The 23,340-nt window shown below is 40.0% G+C and overlaps 1 protein-coding gene across 3 annotated transcripts in view; it reads right to left on the bottom strand.

Annotated features, from left to right (window-relative positions):
• nlgn2a (neuroligin 2a) overlaps positions 1 to 23,340 on the bottom strand; it is a 249,364-nt gene that overhangs the window by 68,476 nt on the left and 157,548 nt on the right. For all 3 annotated transcript variants that reach the window (XM_007564580.2, XM_016677726.1, XM_016677727.1), the window contains one exon: positions 15,723 to 15,872. In XM_007564580.2, coding sequence (XP_007564642.1) covers positions 15,723 to 15,872 — 150 coding nt within the window. The remainder of the gene's footprint in view (positions 1 to 15,722; positions 15,873 to 23,340) is intronic.

Raw genomic sequence — 23,340 nt, 5'->3', positions numbered from 1 at the left:
GAAGCTTGGAGGTTTGTAACTAGTGACTTTACAGACAGTGGCAAAATCTCAATCCTATGAGTCTGAGCGTCCGCTGCCCCCGCTCTCTGATTTTACGTGCCCTACATCTTCCTTGTAGTACAAAGAAAGACTTCCTTGAAATGCTTTAAAGTGGTCTTGATAACAGTTCCTCACGCTTCATGACGTGACCTTTGTGCTTCTCTGTGTGCAGAGAAAGTGGATTTTCTGGCCGTGAAGTGATCTGGCTGTGTGAGGAGGGAAGAAGCAGAGCTGCGTGTGTTTTGGAGGTAAAGGAGCAGCAGGCGGAGGAGAGCAGGTGTAGCCTGGCTCCCACTCCGCTTGCAGCATCTGCTGCAGGGCCAGCCAGTTACTATAATCGGCCCATGTTTGGCACTTATGTGTGCGTAGAGGAGAGCAACGTCCACAGATGAGTGACTACCTTTTCTCACTTCTCTCCCAGGGCTCCCTGTTTGTTGTTTGATCCGTCCAGCTCCCCCTCCTGAAGTCCTGTGCTGTCTCATTTTATTATGTGTGCGACAGCCAGTTGTCCTTTCACCTTATCCGCCCCTGTCCCGTCAATCAGAGCTGCATGGACCAACAATGCCCTCGACATAAAGCAGCCCTGTCCTTGACCCCATCATTCGTCAAATGCAAATGATTTGCATTACTATTCAGATCGCCGGCAGGAATCTCACATGACTCACTCTCTCTCTCTCTCTCTCTCGCTGTGCTGGCCTCAGGTGTAGAGGCAGGTAGATTTGATAGGTTAATGCAGCAGTAATGTCGAGGTAAAAGCCTGAAACAGTCAGGGTTAGCAGAGATCGGCGTCCAGCTGTGTCCCAGGTTAAAATCCATGGAAAGTGGAGGTAAAATAATCCTGTTTTGCTCTGGGGAATATTTTTGCCTCGTAGTTTTTTTGTTCTCTACATTCTGTCGTGTTTTCACAGGTGAGGCTTGTAAAGCAAAGTGTATTGGAGAGCATTAGCAAATACTGGAATATCAGCACTATGGGGAAAACATCCCCACTTTTCCTCATAATTATACACTTGTGAAAATCAGCTCCATTGTTCCCACTTCACATCTGTCTGTGGCCCATTGATAAATATGGGGGAAATGGTATAAAAAAAGCTTGTGACAGACGGGGTCATTACAGTCTGAAGGCTGAAATTTGATTAGATTGTTTGGTAACACTATTTGAAGGGGTGTGCATAAGACTGACACGGCACTGTGATAAACATGACAACACCTGTCATGAACATAAAGGAGTCTTTATGAATGTTTATGACTCATGAAGTGTCATTCAGTAAATAATGACACTTTTAATGCAAAGTTGCTCTAAAAGTTGCATTAAAAGTGATTATTTTTAATCAGGATATCTGCAGGTTTCACCAAGTGAAATTTAAGATTTTTAAGACCTTTTTGATTCCTGTTTAAATGAAATTTAAGACTGAAAAAACTACAACTATAGGGGGGTGGCTCATATGGACAGAAGCAATCCAGTGACAAAAATGAACATCACCCATCCAACAAGTGATACATTTGCAGTTACCCATGACAGATGCAAAGAAAAGCTAGCTAGCAATGGTATATTAGCAGTTAGCTACAGACCGTCTCAAGTCACAAAAACCAGTGAAGATGTCTGCATTAACTTTTGTCTGACTAAAACGTCCTACAAGAAAAAAAAATACCAGCTAAAGATTGAATGGTCCTGCCACAATTAGATTTAAGACCTATGATTAGTCTATTTAAGGCCTACTTACATTTTAAATATGAATGTATGGCATTTTAAGGCCTTAAAACTTAGATAAATTAATTTCAGACCTTTTAAGGATACATGAACACCCTGTTGATTTTCTGATTCAGAAAAAAAATCTGTTGTGTGTCTAGACTTTGCTCCCGCTGTTTTCAGAATAAGTGTATGAAAAATAAACCTGAGCTGCTCCATCCAGTCTGCTCTACAGATTAGTGTCAGACTGGAGGGCGACACACTAAAAGTTTTCAAATAAATGATCAGACGTGAAGATAGGCTTTATATTTTTGATTCCAATTTATTAGGATCAGATAACAAAAAGCAGGGAACGAGACTGGGGGCCTGATCACGCTGCAGGGACGATTAGCTGCTTTTACAAAAAGAAAATGTTGCAGGATTTCTACGCTATTTGCACACTTAAATTCTCCATCCATCCTTCAACTGCAGTGCCATGCCTACTTGAGATGAAAGTCAAGTTTCATCTCAAACAAATGATCCAATATGAATATAACCTTAATATTTTTGACAACAAGAAGCGGAGAAACAAGACTTTATCAAATCATAAAACACGGTGGAGGTAAGATGATGCTGTGGGGATGATTGGATGCGTCTAGAATAAGAAGACGGTTGTTATTTTCGGATCATCCATAAATCCATCTGCCTACTGCAGGAATATCTAAGTTCATATTATACTTTGACATTCTTACTTTAAAAATGGAAACAAATAACCTACAACTATAAAATAAAATACTAAATTGTGTAATTTTGTGTAAGGATCAACGTCTAATAGCAACAATATTCAACTTTAAATATTCATGCTGCGTAATTATAGCAAACGGCATGAAAACAATCCAGTACATTAGGCTTGAAAGGGAAAAAGAAAACACAAATTGTACAAAGTGCCTCGCTGCTGTTTTGTTCACCAATATGTTTGTCGCTTTAGGAGAAGCCGAACAAATTAAACAATTTGCAGAAAAAATGAACTCAGACTTCCCTTCCTTTTGTTCATTCGGAGCATTTCTTTCAGGAATACTGAGATCCGCCGGGAGGAAAAGCAAGAAAATCACTCAAGTAGCACAAAACTCAAATCAAAAGGGATTTATCTGCTGCTGCCGTCCAAGCAAATGTTCCCGTTTGAACAGAGCATCAGAGAAACCAACACGGCGCTAACAGAGCAGAGAAACATAAATGTAGAATCATGCCATATGTTAATTATTACGTCTTTATGTTGGCTGATCCAAACAGAGCTCAAAGGCGAACACAAACAGCACCGAGCGTCGCGGCAGACCTCGCATACTAATTCCAACTGCTTTCCCATTTTTTTTCCTGCAGTGTGTGCGCTCGCTGACAGCCTGTCTTTATGGGTGCCAGTACGAACGTTCAGACACACTGGGGATGCTATTCTGGCTCCCAAAACAACACCGCTGTCCCCCATGGGAGAAGCGAGGCTCCCAGTTCGCCCCGTAGAGCCGAGCCGTGATTCAAACGCCTGTCATCTCGCTGTAATGATGATCCATCCGCAGCCATTACCAGCTCATGGTTTCTCACTTACAAAGCTGATTGTTTGACATGTGAAACATACATCAGCATAATCTGCCCCATTAGTCAGTTTTTTTTTATAAGAGCACCCACAGCAAATCAAGTGGAAAGGAGCGGGACAGAGGAAGCTACGAAGCACAAAACAGTCAGAGGGAACAAGAGACGTGAACAAACGAGGACAGAAGAGGGAGAATTTTATGGGACTTAATGGTGCGGGCGTGCATAATGTTCACAAACATATTTTCTCTCTACTGGAGAGCAGTTTGGGTTTTGTTGCTTCAGAATGAGACATTTAAATTCATAAATAGTCCTCTTCCACTGAATCCTGCTCCTATTAAGTATTTATATTTGTGCAGCAGCTCAGAGCAGACAAACTTAATCACAGCTCAACAGAAGCTACGTTTTGTTTTCTGTGTGTGTGTGTGTGTGTGTGTGTGTGTGTGTTATATACTTTACCACAAGATCTGACTGCTTACTTTAAAAAAAAACTAACATAAACCATGTTTTCAGTCTGCTTTGATTTCCATTTATTAAAACTTTTATGTTATAAATAGACCTGCTACATCTTCCGTCTGGCTTTGTCTTTTCATTTTACTTTAACTATGAAACTTAAACATCTTTGAATTCAGTTTAATTCGATTCACTCCATCCATCCCACCAAAACGCAGGAGTTCAGCCACCCTGTGGTGAAAAACGGGAAAACTCTGTTTCCGTTTGACTGACTTTAACACCTCTGTATAAAAGTTTAAACAGCGTTTTAATTCTACCAGTAAAATACTCTCTAACTCATGTCTAAATCATCAAAATTTAAAGCTTATTTTGAATTATGCTCTCTTATATCTGCATCCGCCCTGCTGGAGAAGAGTCAGCGAGTCGGTCCTGATCTCGGCATGCAACGATGGCGCCTCGATAAAAATACGGCTCTGGAAACAAAACAAAGAACCAACTGCACTGAAAACCTCCTGATTTCTCCATCAAATATCGATTTCTGATCTCTTCCTGAGTTAAAACATTACTATTGTTGTTTCTAAATCAATATGAACTTGTTTTCTTTGCATTATTTGAGATGTGAAAGCACTGGATCCTTCTTTTTTTCTTATTCTGACCATTTCTCATTTTCTGCTAAAAGATATTAAATTTTTGCTTGAAATTTCAGAGACATGTTGTCATTAGTTTATAGAATAAAAGAACAATGTTCATTTTACTCAAACATAATCCTACAAAGAGTAAAATCTGAGAAACTGGTCATTTTAAGTAGTCTGTGTGTATTTTTACAAGCAGGTTCGATTTAAATGTAGGTCTATTTAATTCACTCAGAACCAAAACAAATGTCATTCTTTGCAAAACGGTCCTGTCAGATAAGATAACGATGTCCGGCAGTGACAGGGCAGATTAATCTGGCAGATTAAACCTAAAAGTGACTAAAATCGATCAGACCAAATAGAGTTGTGAGTAACTACTGCTACAAACTCAAACTCTACGCCATAAAGATCAAGAGGAGAAAGAATCATGTGGATGTTTTAACCGAGTTAAAAATAACATTAAAGGTTACATTTAGGGCATCACTTTCAAAGTAAAAAAGCGCCTCTACAAGGACTTTACAAGCATTTTACCTCGTAAAGATTAGAAGAAAATAAAAACAGAATAAACAACATGATTCAAGAAGAGTTTGAAGACGATCAGCTTTGAATATTCCCGTGTGAAGGGTTTTGTCCATCCACAGGGACGGGCTGAAACCCTTTCATCCATGTTCTCCTTACATTCAGCATGAAACACTGATGTGAGGGTTTCCTGAGCCAGAGGAGTAAAACTATAGGAGGAAGCAAAGAAGAAACCAGGCTGGTCCAAAGGAGAACGGATGATTTACACAGTTGGATTTTGATCCAGAGAGTCAAACGTATGAAAGAAAAAACGGTCACTGAGCGAGTCGGCGTGTGAACTTCACCTGCTCATGGGATCGCACGTGTGTGACGAAGGCCGGCTGACGTGCTAATCACCTCTCGGGGTGGAGTAGAGCAGCCTGTCCTCGTTCTCAAAGTCACACTCCGCAGCACCCCGCACACACACACACACTCGCTCTCTTAAGACACCGCAGTCCTCCTTCCACCCTCCTCACAATGAGTCAATAGGACTGTGCTCATCAATTCTGTCGAGGGTTGCTATGGAGACTGAGAACAGTGTGTGTGTGTGTGTGTGTGTGTGTGTGTGTGTGTGTGTCTTCGGTGGAGGCGCGCGTGTGTGTGTCGGTGTGTGTCTTAATATCTTCTCTGGTCCCGTCAGGTCACGTTTCATCCTGATTTCCCCTCGCGCGCACATTAGAGACCCCCCACCGAAGCCTTGAGCAGGCATTTCTCACATCCACACTCCTTGAATACCGATAGGAAAATAACAATGTGTGTGTGTGTGTGTGTGTGTGTGTGTGTGTGTGAGGTTGAGGATTTGTGGATTCCTGAAGTCACATGTGTGTGTGTGTGTGTGCAGTCGGTGTTCAAAAGCCGGTTGCATTGCTGCAGTAGATCTCTGCAGCATGCAGTGCAAACGTTACAGAACATGCACGGCTGCTGTGCGTGTGTGTGTGTGTGTGTGTGTGTGTTTGGGGGGGGGCATGTTCAGAAAGCGGCTCTGCAGGTTTTATTTTTAGCATCACAGGCAAACTGAGACCCCCCCTCCATCCTCCTCCCTCCTTCCCTCCCTCTCCTTTTGCTCTCTGCCCTCGCTCTCGTCTCATCTCTCGTTCCATGCTGTGTGTATCTTGCTTATGATCACAAGCGCTGTATGCCGAAGCTTCAGCGCTCACCGCTAATGTCTGAATGAATGCAAGCTCTCACTTTCATGTCCCGCATCAGAAGAGGCGGCACGTACAAAACCTCGCAGGAGCGGAGGTGACGTCTGAACTGTAAGCCTCCCTGTCGCTACGGCAGCCAAGCCAAGGTCAAGTGCTCAGTGGCCTGGTAAAGCTTTTCATTACATATTTAAATCCACCAAATTCCCCACAGAGACCGCCTGCTGCTCTCCGCTTCCTCCCTCCAAACTCGCCTTTTCTCTGTATTTTTCTAAATTCGCATATGGACAGAACGAAGCGGGTCCCGCCGTCTGAGCGTCGCTGTGATGGGTAACATTTGCGTGATGCCAGCAGGGCTGCAGATGCAGCCGTTTGTGAGGATGCCAGCAGAAACAGACAGGCGGGCGAAATACCACCTCCCTCAGTAAGCCAGATGGAAATGAAGACTGGGGTTTAGATTCACGCAAACTCAATTACCGCCACGCGCTTTGGGTCCGTTGGTTGGCCTTAAGTTTTCAAATGCATGCTCCATCAAATACACACACAACTTTCACGCTTGATGAACATCCAGCTCAGTACGACTCACACATTACGTTCATTTTCTGGTTTTTTCTTCTGCTAGAGCAGAAAATGAGTAATAAAAAGTGGGGTTAAAATTGATAGTTAGTCAAAGAAACATGAAGAGAAGTAAAATGTGATTTCTCACACTGTGAGAGCAAAATAACTGCTAAAATAAATCATACAAGTCTGTAAAAAAAGCTGTGATCACCAGCCTCGGCTGCTGTTAGTGGCATTCCCCAAGGCTTATTACTAGGCCCCCTTCTGTTTCTTATTTTTACATATGTCTTTGTCACACTTTTAGGAAATATGACTTTAATTCCCTTTTTTTGATTATTTTATTTATGATTTTATACAGAATAAGACATGCAGTACAATCAACAAGTCAAACAATATCGTTTATAAACTCCAATCCCTTCCCACTAAATATAATAACTATAATAAAATGAAAGGTTATTAAAAGGGTTTAATGCACAGTGTGACAAATATGAACTGAAAAAGAAACCTGATGTTTAATATTTGAGGCAAGAGACGCATCTAGATGAAGCAGGCAAGGATCCCAAATCTTCAAAAAGATTTTGTATGTTTTTTCTTAGATTATATGTAATTTTTCCAGGGGAAAGCAACTAATATGACTTTAATTGTTGAGTTGTGTGATCAAACAGAGAACAAAATCTGTTTTGGAAAAACTTGTTAAAATGCTCTCGATTTATTGTCAATAAATAAGGTTGTGAGTTCGTGCGTCCTTCTTGTTAGCGCCTCAGATTTTGAGAACCAGGAAAGCGCCGTCCTTCCCGTTCTCACTCTCAGTAAAACAAGCAGCTGTAGATGCAGGCGAACATGTTCTGGTTGAACCATTTCCTCCTCCGTCAACCAGACAGACTTCAGCTGGTGCAAAACGCAGCTGCTTGATGCTGCGACTCCCATCCTCCAACAACTTCCCTGTGAAATGCAATATCGATTCCAACTTTCAAGTCTCTCTTCTGTATATTGTTACTGTTCCGCCTGTCGAGTGGCGCCTCGTCTTTGGAAACCTCTGAGATGATATAAGATACTTTAACGTCCATGAAACTTACATGAAGTGGAGCATTTTCTGCAAGAAAAGACGATACAGGCGGATTCTGTTAAATTAATCTTCGTCAATGCATCAAATTTACAACCCTGTATTTTTTTTTGCTCCAAAGCAAACATTTTTAATATTGCTTTTAATATTTCATTTTTGTATTTATTTACACTGTGTTGACTATGTTCATGAGTGCCTGTATTATCAATTTGTCCTTAATTGACTTCCTTGGATGTCTAGAAACGATGAATATAATTAGCATTTATTATCATTCTTGTGCTAATTCGTACTCGTGTTATTATTACTATCATCAAAATGACCCCTAACAGCGATTGTGAACTCTGTCTCCAGCTTGTAAAGATGAAAGATCCAGTCGGGTTCGGAGGCTTGTGAAAGCCTGCAGGCTGCGCTTGGAGGCAGAGCTGTGATGAGGCTGCAGCGCCTTCAAAAAAATACAATTAACGGGAAGAAAGGGGAACTGGAGGACATGTTGGAGCAGCTGCAATCACTGACGCAACGATCACAACGAGAACAAATCAGCAGGGTAACTGTTTCTGCATGTTTTTATTACCGATAGCTGCATAAAATGTGTCTGTTAAAATGCATGTAAGTGTTTATGAAGTCATGACGTTGTTATTAGATGATAGAGGGAGAAGCCAAAAGCCAAAGGTATATTTTTATTATCTTACGGAACAACCCTGAATATTTAGGCAAAATATTCAAAATCAAATATTAAACTCAGATCTTCCGTATTTAAAAAGGTAATGCAGCTATTCCATCCACACAGAAGCATTTATAAATCCTTTATAACTCGCTTTTTGACTACAGTGTGCAAACTTTGGGTTCCAAATAGTTTAATTACTTTGTGAAAGTACTAAAGGTAAGACGGGAAGGGTAAAGGGGGAAGGTCTGACGATTTCTGGACGAAGATCAAGGAGGATTTTCAAGTAAGTAGGACAAGCCTGAACCCCCGTTGGTAAGAGTGAAAAAAAAAGAGGATATTTGGAGGTGAAAGTGGAGGAAGAGCAGAAATCTGTGGAATGAGAAGCTTTTATTCTGAAGGGTGAAGTCTGAGTGGGTAAGGTTTGGCTGTGGTTTCCCAGTTTTTTATTACTTTTATTAATGCTGCTTTTTGCGTTACAGCTTCCTTCACACTTACTGGCACTCGCACTAAAGATGCAATAAAGGCCTTAAGATAAATTTAACGTGAAGCGATGAAGCGTAATTACACAACATCACTGGTACAAGGAATTGACAAGAAAGTTGATGATTCTTTTTAGTTTCAAACCAAGAGCTTTACATATTAAAGAGAGCTACCTAACTTTCCTTATTTATAGAAGTGGATCACTAATTCTGCCTCATTTTTAAAGATTTTAAGACTCCAGTGGCTTTATTGAGCCTTACCAGACATAGTAGAGGAGAAGAAAAGTGTCGGGAATTGAACCCAGGATCACCAACTTTCTTCTAAAATCTGACAAATTAAATGATTTGTAGCTTCGTTTTCTTATAAAATCTTGTGTTTTGCTGCTCTAGGCTATTTTCCGTGTAGCTGTGAAGGAAAAAGTGGACTTTAGAATTGAAAATGTTGCTGACTCGTTATCTAGAAACGTTTAAATTTAATCTAAACCTCTTAACCTATTCAAGTAAGGAACACAACTGGTTGCCTAAACTTGTCCTTAGACGCTTAAAGAAATTTAAATTAAAACAAACTGGAAATTTAACAATGAATAAGATGAATAAATGGAGAAATAAACACACAATAGCCGTGTTTGCATTATAAATGCACACAAAACTGTTTTCAATATTATGCTAATGTAGAAAAAACACAATTTTGCAATTGTGGTGTTTCTATTAAATAAAAAATAAGTTTGAATGAGTTTGTTCATGAGATAACGAATTAGAAAACACACCGCATCGTCTTCCTCGCGGTTTGCACCAACAACATTCGGTTGTTGATCATGTGACTGACAAGGTGTTTCCATTGCAGTTTTTCAAAATAAAATAATTTCAATATGGCCAAAAAAACACTAGGAGTTTTTTCAAAATGTTTGTGTTTCCTTTAAGCAAATGTAGTTTCAAAATGTCAAACTGTGGAACTGTGTGGTCAGTGGAAATGCTGCTTGTGAAATCATTTCCAGCTGTATTTGTTATGCATATGCAGACGTTTTACTAGAGGCTGAAGAACTTAATGCTGTCAAAATACTGAAATAGTGAAAATCCCATCTTCCATCTTGTTATCTTTTTAATTCAGAACAACACAGTTGAAGTAAAGCCCTGCTGTGCATAAATGGTACTGATCAGTGTGTTAATAAAAAGTTTTTTCAAGCATATAAATCAAATTTAGATAAACTTTTTTACAGAAATGACACGTGCTGCTCTAGTCAGTGAATCTTTCTCCCTTTGTTTAAGTTGCTGTTGGTTTTCTGGCTGATCCCACTTTGCCCAGCATACAGCTGGGAGAGGAACTGGTTTCATCTGGCTGCATGAACAGGGTGAGGGTCTGCTGAAGGTCTGGTTTGTCTGCTGCTTGGAGACGTGATGCGAAGCGGAGGCGGCTTCCCAGAAACAGATGTTTTGGCAGATTTGTTGTAAATCTGTCCTTGGTGTTTCCGTCAGAAAGGTTAAGTGGGTTTTTTCAGAGCATGGTCTTTTCTTTCATTCCAGGTTTTCCTTTCATTTAAAGTTACATAATAATAAAAATAATAGTGTTGACATCTTTGGAGAATTATTACTTAATGGTTATGTGGAAAAAATTACTTTTTTCTTAATTTGAGTTTAATAAAAAAGAAAAAAACATTTTTTCTCTTCACAACAGGATTCAGTTTGTCCAAGTTCACCAAATACACAAACATCGACCGTCTGAATTTATTTGGATTCAGGCCATTGACCTTTGACCTAAAGTCTAGAAATTGTAATAATAAAATAATTTTTATTGACACATTTACAAACACAAACTGTTTCAGATTTAAAACTGTGGTTCCTAAGAAACATTTTTTAAAAACATGAGATTGAAACCAAAAAGTGTTGCAACAAATCACAAACATTATGTAATATATCGATACTTGTGGTATCAAAAGCATCTGTTTTCCTTACTTGTAGAAGTTGGAGTCACGAGTTTCTAACGTAACGTTTTGGGTTTGAAACCAAAGTTTGGGCTGCTATAAAACACATCTTGATATTCAGAGTATCATTAGCAGCACCCTGAGATTTTGTCCAATTAATCATTCTCGTCAATAGAAAATCTGCAGTGAGTTTAAATCTCTAAATTAATGAACTTTACAGACACAGTGATTGCATTCGGTTTAAGACTGATACTCGACGGCCACGACTCTCTGACACAACTTGGTTAGATTTCTGTCTGTCTGTCTCTAAACACTAAATAGCCACTATTCATTTGGTGTGAGTTTTCTCACGCCTGTATCAACAGTTCCTGCCTCGCCTTTCCAAATCGGCATGTCGGATTGCTGAGGCAAGAACGGCAAACAGCAGAAACCGTCACATGGCGTATCTGCAGCGCGGACACTGATATGCATGAGTTCGCGCCGCCACACGTGCTCAAAGAAAACCACAACACACACAAAATGCACATTTCCAACCCCTCACACACTGACTCCTCTGTCTCTGTCAAAGGAAAATGGAATCCATCACATACAGGATGCATGGGGGTGAAAGATTACTCACATTTCTCCCAATCAGAGCCAAATTGCTCTGGATGGCTCTCGTATTTGGAAGATAGAGCTGGCTGTGTCTTTGCATGCAAATAACAAAGTCGGCCTCTCAATTTGCTTTCTCCTTGACTTAAAGAACGTGTTGAAGGACTGTCGCTGAGTCTCTGCTGAAAACGTTAGGAATCTGCAAGGGAAGTAATTCATGCTGCAGATCGTACTGCATAAATCTGCTCATCATGATAAGATGCAGCTGGAAGGTGGGACTCCTGCCTTGCAGCTAAAAGGTTGAGAGTTCAAATCTCTGCATGAAGTCTGAATGTTCTCGGAAAGGCACGTAGAGGAACTGGATGTTTATAGGGTTTTATGTTTTTAAGACGTTTTGCAATCAATTTCTCTTTTTCTTTAGGATTACTGCAAACCTCATAAAGAGAAACTCTAAAATCTGCATGACTGAGTTCTGTGGAGGAAATCTGTCTCATCAACACATTTAGTGGCAATTAGCATCAGCCACAAATGGATTAAAGTATCGACAGAACCCTGAAACAAACGATGCCGTCTTCTGACTTCATGCAATAACGTTTCATTCCTGTGGTTTGGGAAGTAATTTCAAAGGAGCAGAAGGCATTAAAGGCGTGTTGGAAGTAAGTTCCTAAAAAAGACAGCAGTCTCTTACTGACACTGCTGCACGTTTTGACGTAGCAACAACTCCAGGTTTCATTCTGCTCAGGAGGTTTCTCTCTACGTTGAGCAGATCAACCAACGACTGTTACTGTTCCAAAATTCAGAAAGTAAACCCGACATATTACTTTAAATACAACTTTACTTGCTTGGTTTTTAGACCATAATTTGAGTAAGCTTTTGCTCGACATCTTGTAAACATTAAGACAAGTACAAATCATCTAGAATATGTGATTGATAGGAGTGGAGCAGGAGCATTTATCGTGTGCTGCTCCAGTAAACGTCGGCATCTTACTTCTCTTCTTTCCTCTTCAATAAAAGCTGCCAACTCCCCTATTTAGACTGTAATAAGTAGATTAACACAACTTTATGCTGTTTGGCTTTCTGTGCGTTGCATTGCTGGCTTATTAAACGCGCCGCAAAAGCCTGAGCCCGGCAATCAAGCAAATCATTTTGGCCCCATTCTGAATTTCAGGTTTTCTACAGTGATAAAACTGAAACATCCGCGGTTTTAAACAGTAAAATGTGAAAAACGTTCACAACGATCTGGATCTGTTTGCATAAACAAGCAAAATGTGGATGTCATCCAACAAGCATTTAAAACCAACAAAACTGTCTTTAAAAGGAAGAATTAAACTGAAACACTTTGTCACATCTGACTGTGTTTTCATTTCCATTCAGCCCCATCCTACAATCACAGCCAAAACTTTGGAAGATTTGGCAGAAAATACAACCTTTTGCATGTTTGTTGAGGAAAATCAACAACAGTATCAAACAAAAACCTTCAAATCACTTAAAAGTAGACAGAATTATTTATAAGGGGTAATAATAAGTTAGCAGGTTCTGATAGAAATCTCAGCTTGAACAGCCGCAGCTTCCTCCATGGCAAACACTGTAAAACATTTCAAAGTGGTTTAACTTGAAAGTGAAAGTCCACCTGCTGCCTTGAAAATGCAATTTGAGAAAATAGTTTTTTGTTTTAACTCAGACATTAAAGCTCATGAAGTTGATTTAACAACAAGAGACGAGTCGTCTAAACATTGTTTTTTTTAAGTTCATTAATCTTGAATTGTGAGTTTTAACTTAATGCTGCAATTTAAACCAAACAATTATTTCACAAATGGCAAGAAAAAATCTGCCCTCACCTCGTTAAAGAGACGCATTTCTGTATTATTTTACTCACAATATCAAGTTAAAAATAACCAATTACTTTCATTTAGAATAATTTAAATTCTTGTTTCAAACTGTATGAAGAAAATTTCTGATCTAACAATGACTTTTATTAAACATCACAACGAATTCAGCTCAGAAGCATTTAGTGTGAAAAGGACATTAAAATAAACATTTAATTTAATAAAACACAAGAGTCAGATCAACAACACACTTCCATCTCAGGATACAAAAACATGGCGCTTATTTTAAGTGTTAACCTGAAAATTAACAAAAAGTTATCACAACTTTATTACTCTAAGTTTGTCTTTCGCAAACTCACGCATTTAGGTTCGAGATCTAAAACTCACTAGATTTATTTGACTTAAAGAGTAGAATATATTAGACACAACTAAATATGACTCAAATGTTTTGCAGTGAACAGGGCTGAGAAACGGGTCGATTCTCTGACGGCGTCACCATCTGCACTCATTCGCTAATAATCACATTACACATGGCATTTTCCTTCAAAAAAAACTTTGAATTCAATAATGAAGGACTGCAAACCAAACACTTTGGATAATTGCATGCAAATGAAAATGTGTCACCGCTATAAAAGCAGGGTAAGTGCTGCAAAAACAATGTAAGAGCAGCACCAAACAAATCAGAGCCTGGCAGCTTCTTTCTTCTCCGCTCTCTGTTTCTTTCTGGAAGCAGCTTCCAGGAGCCCACTCGCTTTGCAGCTAATGAAATATCTAATGCACTTAGTTTCTTTTGCTTCGCACCTGCCTCCTCAGAGGCATGTTCCTCCTCTCAGAGCTAAATTACTTGATCTCAATGGAGCGAGACAGACTGCGGTGAGCAACAAATGGGCGGGGAAGACGAGCACTTCCAGCGAAAAGATGACGAGCTCGCCGAGGAGCCGCTAGACGGATCTTCTCCGGTTTGCATACGGCCGATCTGAGATCGAGCGGCGCAGGCTGCTTGTTGTTTGCAGCGTTTGGCCCGTAAAGCCTCCCTCAACACACGTCCCCAATCCATCAGTTTTCCTCTCTCTACGTCGAGAACAACAAAACCGAGTCCTGAACGACTCTCCGGGGGGTATCCCTGGCTTTCTTTTTAACATCCCTGCTCTTTTTGGAGAGAACTTTACAGCTATTTAGGGATTGGTGTTGTTAAAATTATTTATAAGAAGCATTTCTGTGTCTGATTCACATCCTGTTGACCCGCTTTACATCCCAGCTCACGAAGCAATTCCTGTGACCGGTGCCGTCGAGCAGATAATGCAGCTGCTTCATAGATATCAGAATGAAATCCACTTCATGGAAAGATAGCAGCGGAGGCCAGAGTGTATTTAAGGTCAGGAATATTTGCCCTTCGAGCGCACGGTCGTATTAAACAAATGTCAGCTGGTGAACCTTATCGCATTAAAGCTGAAAGGTCATAACATGAGACGACCACTAAAGGTTAAATATTTAGTGAGTTAGAACTGAACCAGCAGCAACATTGTTACCGACAGGAGCTAACGCTCGCATTTAGAGTGACTGAGTTCTGACTTGTGAATCTAAAACTCAAAACCAAGCAACATTTTTGCCCTTCCTTATTCCCAGACTTATTATAGTACTTTAAAGGCGAAGTATTATGTATTTTCTATGTTATAGCATAATGAAGTGACTATGTTAACCTCAGTTGTTATAAAAACTGAGGTTTTACTTCTTAATTTAACGCCTTGAAATTGGGCCTCTGTCTCTTTAAAAACTCCTGCTCTTTCTGAAACTCCGCCTTCAGGAAGTCATCACAACATGGCTCCTCTATTAACCCTTTAACAAAGTTTTTACCAGCAGTTCACTGAGCGGTAGCTCCTATGATGAGCTCAGTAGATGCTCAGTTTCACCAGCTGTTTGCTAATTGCTGCTGGCTAGTCTGAAGGAGCCGAGTCACTGGGGAGTGCTGCTTTTTCCACAGCTGTTATGGAGATTAAATGATTTCTCAAAGCTGCATTAAAGAATCACGGCGACACTACAGCTTTGTTTTTGATATAACATTAAAACATGTCAATTTTACATAACACTGCCCCTTTAAAAGGTCCTAATCAAAGGTCATGAAAGACTTTTGGAAGTATTTTAAAAGCTAATTAGAAATGTGGGAGGAATCCCATTCCTTTGAAGACAAAGAGTGTCCAGAAACCACAAGTTTGCTGAAGTGAACCTTCAACAAACTTCTTTAATTACACAATCAGAGCCTTTAGAAAGAAATATTCAGCTGCTGATAGAACAAGCAGTTATGATCAATGTCTGCACTGGCTGTCATTAAACTGATGCATTTTTATTAAAGTCATCCATCATCAGCGTAATCAATGCAGATGAAAGATGTTTGGTCTGCTGTGAGAAACCGTCTGCTGTGTTCTCATACATAACTGATGAGCGAACGGGGAGCAAGCAAGCGAACGAGCGCGTTGGTGTGTGTGTGTGTGTGTGTGTGTGTGTGTATTGTTACGGACGGGAACGCCCGCAGGGGGTTTGACGGATCGCTCACCGAGCACGCCCAGTCGGTAGTTCATGGTCACCACGATCACGTTGCCGTAGGCGGCGAGGACGCTGGCGTCAAACATGTTCCCGGTGCCCTCCATGTAGGAGCCGCCGTGGATGAACAGCATGACGGGCTTCTTCCTGCGATCGCGGATATCTGCACACACAAAACACACAAAGGGTGAGCGCCTGAAGAAGCCAATAGATATGTTTGTACTTCCTGTTTTGATCAAACATGTTGGGCTGTAATAAATTAACAGCAAATCGTTCAGGTGAGCGAACAAATGAATCTTTCCTCCTACTGGATGTCGATGCTACAAAATGGATCTTTAATGTACTTGGAGCACCTTTTAATGTCACGACGCCTGCAGAAAAACATTTGCTGAAAAGTCCTGACTGACAGTAATGAAAGAGAAATGTTGTCAACAAACCCACGGGGAGAACTAAGTACACCCTAAGGATGGGAAAGAATTTAAAATGAAAAGAAGCAGCCAGCTGCTGCTAATGAAAATTATCAGCAGGTTTGAAAAGCTCTAGAAAAACAAAAGATTTGGGAGTTTTCTACAAAGAAGTTATCGATTAATTAGTTTAGCTTAACGATTAATTAATAAGCGTTCAACTTGTTTAAGATGTTATGGGCCATAATGGGCTAAATTTATCATATAAGTATTAAATACTTTATGTAACAAAGTAAGTCAACTAAGAGTATTGATCCAATTATCAATCATTTCATATTTAAAAAATTACAAAACCAGATAAACCAAAAGATAAAAGGTAAGTGAAGATTTCTGCATTTTAAGGACAAAAATGACAACAACTCAAAAAAGTAACAAAACCAATAAATCTTTCAATAAAAAAACTTATGAAACTTTAACAAAAGCTCCAGGTGTGTGTCCGTTTCTGGTGAATTTTGGTTAAACATGTTTGTTTTTCATTCAGTGGGAAGAAAATCCAGACATTTTACTCAAGTAAGAGCAGAAATACTTCCTAATAAAATTACTCAAGTAACAGTAAATGGTACAGCGAAGTAAAAATACTCCTTAAAAGTTTTTTTTTTTTTTTTCAAAAAAAGTTACTCAAGTAAAGTTACTACCCATATAAGACCATGTTCACGTCTGCCTTTCAGACTCCACGGGACTCAGTTAACATTAAAGATGCTGACAGGGAAGGTATAGAAAAACTAAACAACTACGGCCTGTGGTCAGGGTGGCCAGAAGACGTGTAGCGTCTGATAGTGCATTAAATCTCAAGGCCTCAGGTGCAAATATATCTAAGACAGAGCCTAAAGCTACGAGTGACCAAGATGGCAAAGCATGGATGTCCATCAGCGCTTAAAGACGGTCAAAGCTACAGACTACAGTGTGCAGAGAAGGCAGCTGATGCATAACTGGAGCTGTATGTTTAAAGGTACCGACGCAGAATATGGGAGGAATGTCGGCCTGTAATGAGACGCTGTGTTCAAAGATCCGACTCTTTCTTGAACTGAAACAGATACTAACATGAGCTTGTTTGAAATAAATCATCCCTCGTTCAAATAAGATTTTGTTGGAATATTCTCACACAGGCTTATTTAAAGGTGAGCAAACCCTCTGTAATACACGTCAAAAGTCTCTTCTTTTGTATAAAAAAACAAGGCAGCATGTCTAAGATTCACAACGTTGCTTCTTAATAAACACTCCTTATACAAACTGTCAAGAATGGTGGCAGAAAAGTGAAGATTTGTTCTGCAGTGAAGTCTGCTGTATGCCAACAGCTGACGTTTGTTTTAAACTGGGCTCACACTGGACAAAGATCCCAAACAAAGAACAGAATTACTGGACAGGATCAATGTTTTGTAATGGACCAGTCAAAGTCTAGACCTCAACCTGAATGAAAAGTGTTTTGACCTGAAGAGATCTGTAAAGAAACGGATGTCTTCAAACCTCAACCTTCAGCAGAGTTGTACCGTAAAACACTGATAAAACCACAAACAAAATGGATTAATTAAGGGCGTTTCTGACAAAAACCTGCTGTCATGTTGTGTTACATACAGCAATGCAAGCATATAGCATGAGCAGAAACAGAAATTTAAAGAAATAAACTTCCATTTAAGATAAAAAAAATTGATTTTTTTCATTTCTATGTGCCTTAAAAGTCCCAGGTGGGAAATCCAAAAACCCAAAAGCAAACAGGATACAAAAACAAAGCAGAAACATTAACATTTTTTCCATTAAAACCCAACATTATTACTTCATTTTGTAAGCAATCAGGATAACCAAAGAGATAAGTTGACACATCCAGTGTCGAATAAATGTTCCGTATTTTGCACCTTAGAGTTTGAAACTCGCCCTCAGCTGCAGAAACAGACGTGTCAAACTTTTCACAGCTCCGTTTCCCTGCAGGGAATCTTCAGAGGACATAATTTTTTATTTTTTTTATTTTTTGACAGTATCAGTTTTACACCAGCACAGCTCGTTAGTGGTTCTAGCTTTGGGGTAAAACATGAAGAGATATTATAAATGTCTCACATATAAATGTCAGGTCAAATCTTGGAAGACCAGAATTAAGAGGAATGATTGATTATCTTCATTTAAAGTGAAGCATGTCACTTCATTAAGAATTCCCTTGATAGAAATGCCATTAGTCTGGTTTTCCTCATACATTTAATTAATCTTTTTCCATAAATCTTCACATCTAAATCCAGACAACTACCTTGGAAAAATGATGATACATAAAGTGAGTACGAACAAACCACATCTGGACATCTTGTACCACAACAACAGCATCCTGAATCTTCAAGACATGAATGAACCAGAGCTATTTATTAATATTATACCAATACATTCTGCCAGGCAAAAAATTAAAACCAGTTTGATCTAAATGTAACGCAGTTTTTTTTTAAACCCAAAAAAGCAGCAAAAAAGCCCCTTTTCTTCAACTCACAATCAATCCTAATATATATCCCTTGATTACATTTATTATTATCTGGGTTTCCCCTGATTGAAGAGCAGTCATTTACTTGAAGCTGAATGCGTCTTAATTTTAGACACATACAGAGCCTCTTCACCTCTGAAAATTCGACATAAAGATCCTTCAAGGTGAAGACAAAGAATCTTTTTTCGCGTTAATGTGAGCTGTATCTGATCTTTTTTTATGAAAATGCCACCCAGGCCACTTGGATATCCGACACGTATCCAATCTTTTCAAATGCGACCAGCGTCTGAACGGTCAGGTCGCCTGACCGTCATTGTTACTCGACAAACGTCAACATCCTGCATCCTGATGCGCACAAGCGGGAAGAAAAACAACAACATTAATGAGGATTAAGCTGCTCTGGTCAACTCTAAAATGCTACACCATTAGCATCCGTGTTTACTTCCGCAAACACTGAGCACGCTCTCTCTGTGTGACGTCACTGCGCCCTCCACTGCGCATGCGGGACACCTTCAGGTTGTTTACAGTTCACACAGTCGCATATATTTGGAAATGTGAACGACCACGCAGAAAAAGAAAAAGAAAAAAAATCCGATTTCACAAAACAGTCATATTTGGGTCACTTCAGGCTGCAGTGTGAACGTAGAATCTGTTCATGCTGGTAAAGTGTCTCAACTGCTGCAATGATTTTTGGCTTCTGCCGTTAAAACTACGTAGCTTCAGACTGAACCCAGTTAGCGGTGACGGGAGTTTTCAGCCGGAGCCAGCTCCTGCGGCTCTGTGTGTTTGCGTGCAGGACTGTCCCTGATGGGCCCTCGTTGGCCTTTGAACCGTTTCTCCCAGCTGACCGCGGGACGCTCCTTCCTGCCAGGAGCCAACGGAAGCATATGGCACACGAGACTCCGAACTGTGGCACGGTGACAGCCCCGGATGGCTTCAGTGTGAGCATGTGCTAAGTGTGTGTGTGTTTGTCTGCAGGCCTGGGGGTTATGAGGGAGCAGTGGAGCAGATCAACCACATAAATAACCATTACTGCATCTGTTACCGAACGGAAGAGAGATAGAGACGCTCGGAATCCCTTTGAAACCCTCCTTTATGTGCAGAGTAGCTGCTGAAATATGGATTAAATGCTTCAAAGTAATGATAAGCTCGGGTGTTAAAGAGGCAAAACTCTTAAATCACTCCTAAATTGGTTATATTTAACCTCAAATGAGACCAAAGTTATAATCTTTTAAAAGTTTGTTTTGTTTTTTTTTTTTTACATATTTCATCTCTTAAATAATGAAACCTTTAAACCAGGACTTATTTCTAAGTCAGAAAAGTATTCACAACCTTTGAACTTTACCACATTTTGTCACTTTATCTCTGCACACTGGGCTGAAAAACCTGTCATGATATAAATGTTTCATATCGGTCAATATTGATAATTATTGATTACGTTTTTGTTTTAAATCTCTGAAACACTGATAAACTGGTGATGTGACATTTCCTGTTTTATCCACAGTTTTCACTCCACACCGTTTATTTTTAAGCAGTTATGAGGCAAAACCTTAAACTGCTGCTGTGCCAGTTACTTAACAAGTTGTTGCTAGGTAACCAAAAGTTACTAAACAAGTTGTTGCTAGGTAACCAAAAGTTACTAAACAAGTTGTTGCTAGGTAACCAAAAGTTGCTAAACAAGTTGTTGCTAGGTAGCCAAAGAGTGAATTAGTAGATTCCACCACCTTTGTTTGGAAAAAAGCCTGTTTTGGGGACACTTGGGATGAGCTGGAGGTTCACCTTCCAGCAGGATAATAACCCTAAACATAGAGTGACAGATTTAGATTACATCGTTAATGTAACATTAGTTTACATCACTCTTAGGTATAGATGTATTATGAACTTTATCTCTTATGTCTATATTTGTACTATTAATATTTAACACCTTAGATGGAGTAGCTTGTCAGTGAATAACCAATTTCCCCTTGGGGATCAATAAAGTATAAACTATCCTATTCTAAAGCATTGTCATGAGTTACAGTGGTCCAGTTAAAGTCCAGACCTAAATCCAATTGAAGATCTGTGGTAAGACTTTAAATCTGATGCTCAAAGCTGAATCAAAGTGACTGGACCTTTGGGTAAGTTTACTACTTAAAGTTGCAGAATGTAACTTTTATAAAATATATTTTTATTAAAAATTATCACTATGTGGTGACAGTAGCCTGCCATTAAAGCTAATGCTAACTAGCTAAGGCTAGTTAGCATTAGTTTTTCTGTAACAGTAAGTTGCTTCTTCACTTATTGCACATTTAGTAGCAAGTACATGAGAGTGATTGACAGCACTAAGACCTTCCTCCTGGCTCTGATTGGTTGTTTCTGACAGGAAGTGGTGCTTTTCTTCAGACGGTCATAGCAGCTCAGGGAGGAGGAGGAGATCGATCTTTTCACAGACTCTGTCTCAAACCATAATGTTACGACATGGTGACAGTTTTAACAAATATGCAAAAAGAAGCATATTTTTGTAGAAGTTACTAACTTTAGCATTAATCAAATGGAGATCGAAGGTAAAAAAGGTGAAAAAGCCCAGGAAGTACTGCAATGATCAGTGAAAACCTGGTGAACTAACTACCAAAAACCTGTCAGAAGATCACAAACCACGTCCTTGTCTCCAGAAGCAACATGCAAAGACATCAGCAGAGGTTTAAAACTTCTGCACGACACTTTAAAATGAAACACAACAATCCCTCTGATGGGGAAATAAATTTACAGGCAGCTGCAGCAGAGAGTCACTATGGCAACTGCTTCACGTTGACTCCTTCCTCCCTCTCGCTCTCCTTCCCTCCGCCTCACGTGGCCGAGGTCTCATTGACTGTTGCCTTGGCAACATATTGCTCCAGCGCATCTCCGGCCCTCCGATGCCCTCTGCCCGCGTCGCCTACCTCCGTGTCATTTCATTAGCGAGCGACTCCCGGCGTACACACACACCTGCAACACACGAGCGTCTCTGCATCCTGCGAGCTGACAGGCGGCGGCGCGGCGGGGACAGAATGCAGATGCGCTCGTGTCGCCTCCCATACCCGGCTGTGACGCACACACACACACACACACACACACACACACACACACACACTGAGTGGGCTGTCATGGTTGACCTGTGCACTTTGTGTCCACGGATCACTTACAGGGCGAATGGCTGTGCCACACTGACAGATAGGACTAAAGCCCTCGGGGGGCTACAAGCTCCATCCCTCTTGTCCTCATTTCTTCCCTCCCTCTCTTCCCGCCTCTGGCGTTGTCGTGTTTCTACCTGAACCCACGTTTAGCATGTAGCGCCTGCAGTCAGGAAAACGGTCAGGTTTGCAGTCTTGTGCTTTCTCTCTCTCTCTCTTTTTTTTATTTAATGAAATCCTCCCAGAGCAGATTCAAACATTTATAGTTTGAAAGCACATACTATGTTTTTTTAAAACTGAAACTAATCAGCTCCACAGGGAGAACCTGAGCTGTTGTCTGCAGGCAAACATGACAGCACAACCGAAGGGACAGTTGGTAGAACGGGACTGCAGCACTTTTTCTATTTTTTTTAAATTTTTTTTCATGCAAAGCTCCAGAAAATCCCAGACATTGTATGACTGATTATCAGCAGATGGTCAAAACTTCCACATAAGCATCAACGGATGCGTTGGAAGGCGCAGAGTACAGACTCTCGTTTCTACTATGACAGTTTTACTGATAATGCCTTCATCATACAAGTATATTTTATCATTACTTTGGCAGCCTTTATTGCCGTTAATATGGGTCATTTTGATGACCTATATTAAGCCGAACATTAAAATTAAACATCATTAAACATCGGCAGATAACGTTTAATGGTGTTTGATTTTTGCGAACGTCGTCTGCTGATGTTTGCCGAAAGTTCACAGCAACGCTAAGGGGGACGTTAGTTCAACTTTTAACGTTAACAACTTGAGTATTTGGATTTTTAAGGCCCTTCTGTTTCTTTCCGATTCAGATTTTGTGAATCTGAGCATGATAAATCATTTTATACCTAATAAAGTGACGTTTATCCTGTAAAATTACAAATGTACTACAGTATAAGTATTAAAACAAAAAAGCTGCACTGACTTCGCTTCATGAATTTGCACACCCTTAAATAAATACTTTCGATTTAACCCAGTTTCAGTTAGTTTGAAATTAAAAGATCTACGATCAACCTAAAAGAAAGTTCAGCTGTCCTAGGATTTCTGCATCCATCCAGTTTTTAGGGTTGAAACTTTACAAAGGTATCAGTAAGGAGAAGGATGCCAACACAATCCTTAACATTGTCATTCTGTAATGAATTTAAAATAAAATATGGGACAGTAGTGACATTACAGGATATGGAAATATTGAAGAAAATGAATAAAAACTAAGTCTGAATGTGGTCAACAAAGATCCCCAGAGTACTGCAAGACGGAGTAGTGTTCTTCAAAAGAAAACACCGAGGTCTGGTTCCTAAACTACGAGGCAGAAAGTGTTTGATGAAAACAAGCTTGATTTTTGGGCTGCAGTCCATAAGGTTTGTTTGGTGCAGAAAATGCTCCAGATGTCACCAAAACAACAGCAAAGCATGGTGGTGGCTGAATCATGCTCTGGGAGTCTTTACTTTAGAGAAAACTGAGGCTTTAGTCAAAATAGGTAAGTACAAAGTTCTGAATTTTGACGCAAAATAAATTTGATTTGTTTTAAGTATCTGT

This window comes from Poecilia formosa, unplaced genomic scaffold (assembly GCF_000485575.1).
Source record: "Poecilia formosa unplaced genomic scaffold, Poecilia_formosa-5.1.2 Scaffold161, whole genome shotgun sequence".
In the NCBI taxonomy this organism is placed as follows: Eukaryota; Metazoa; Chordata; class Actinopteri; order Cyprinodontiformes; family Poeciliidae; genus Poecilia; species Poecilia formosa.
This window is presented reverse-complemented; position numbering and strand designations above follow the sequence as displayed.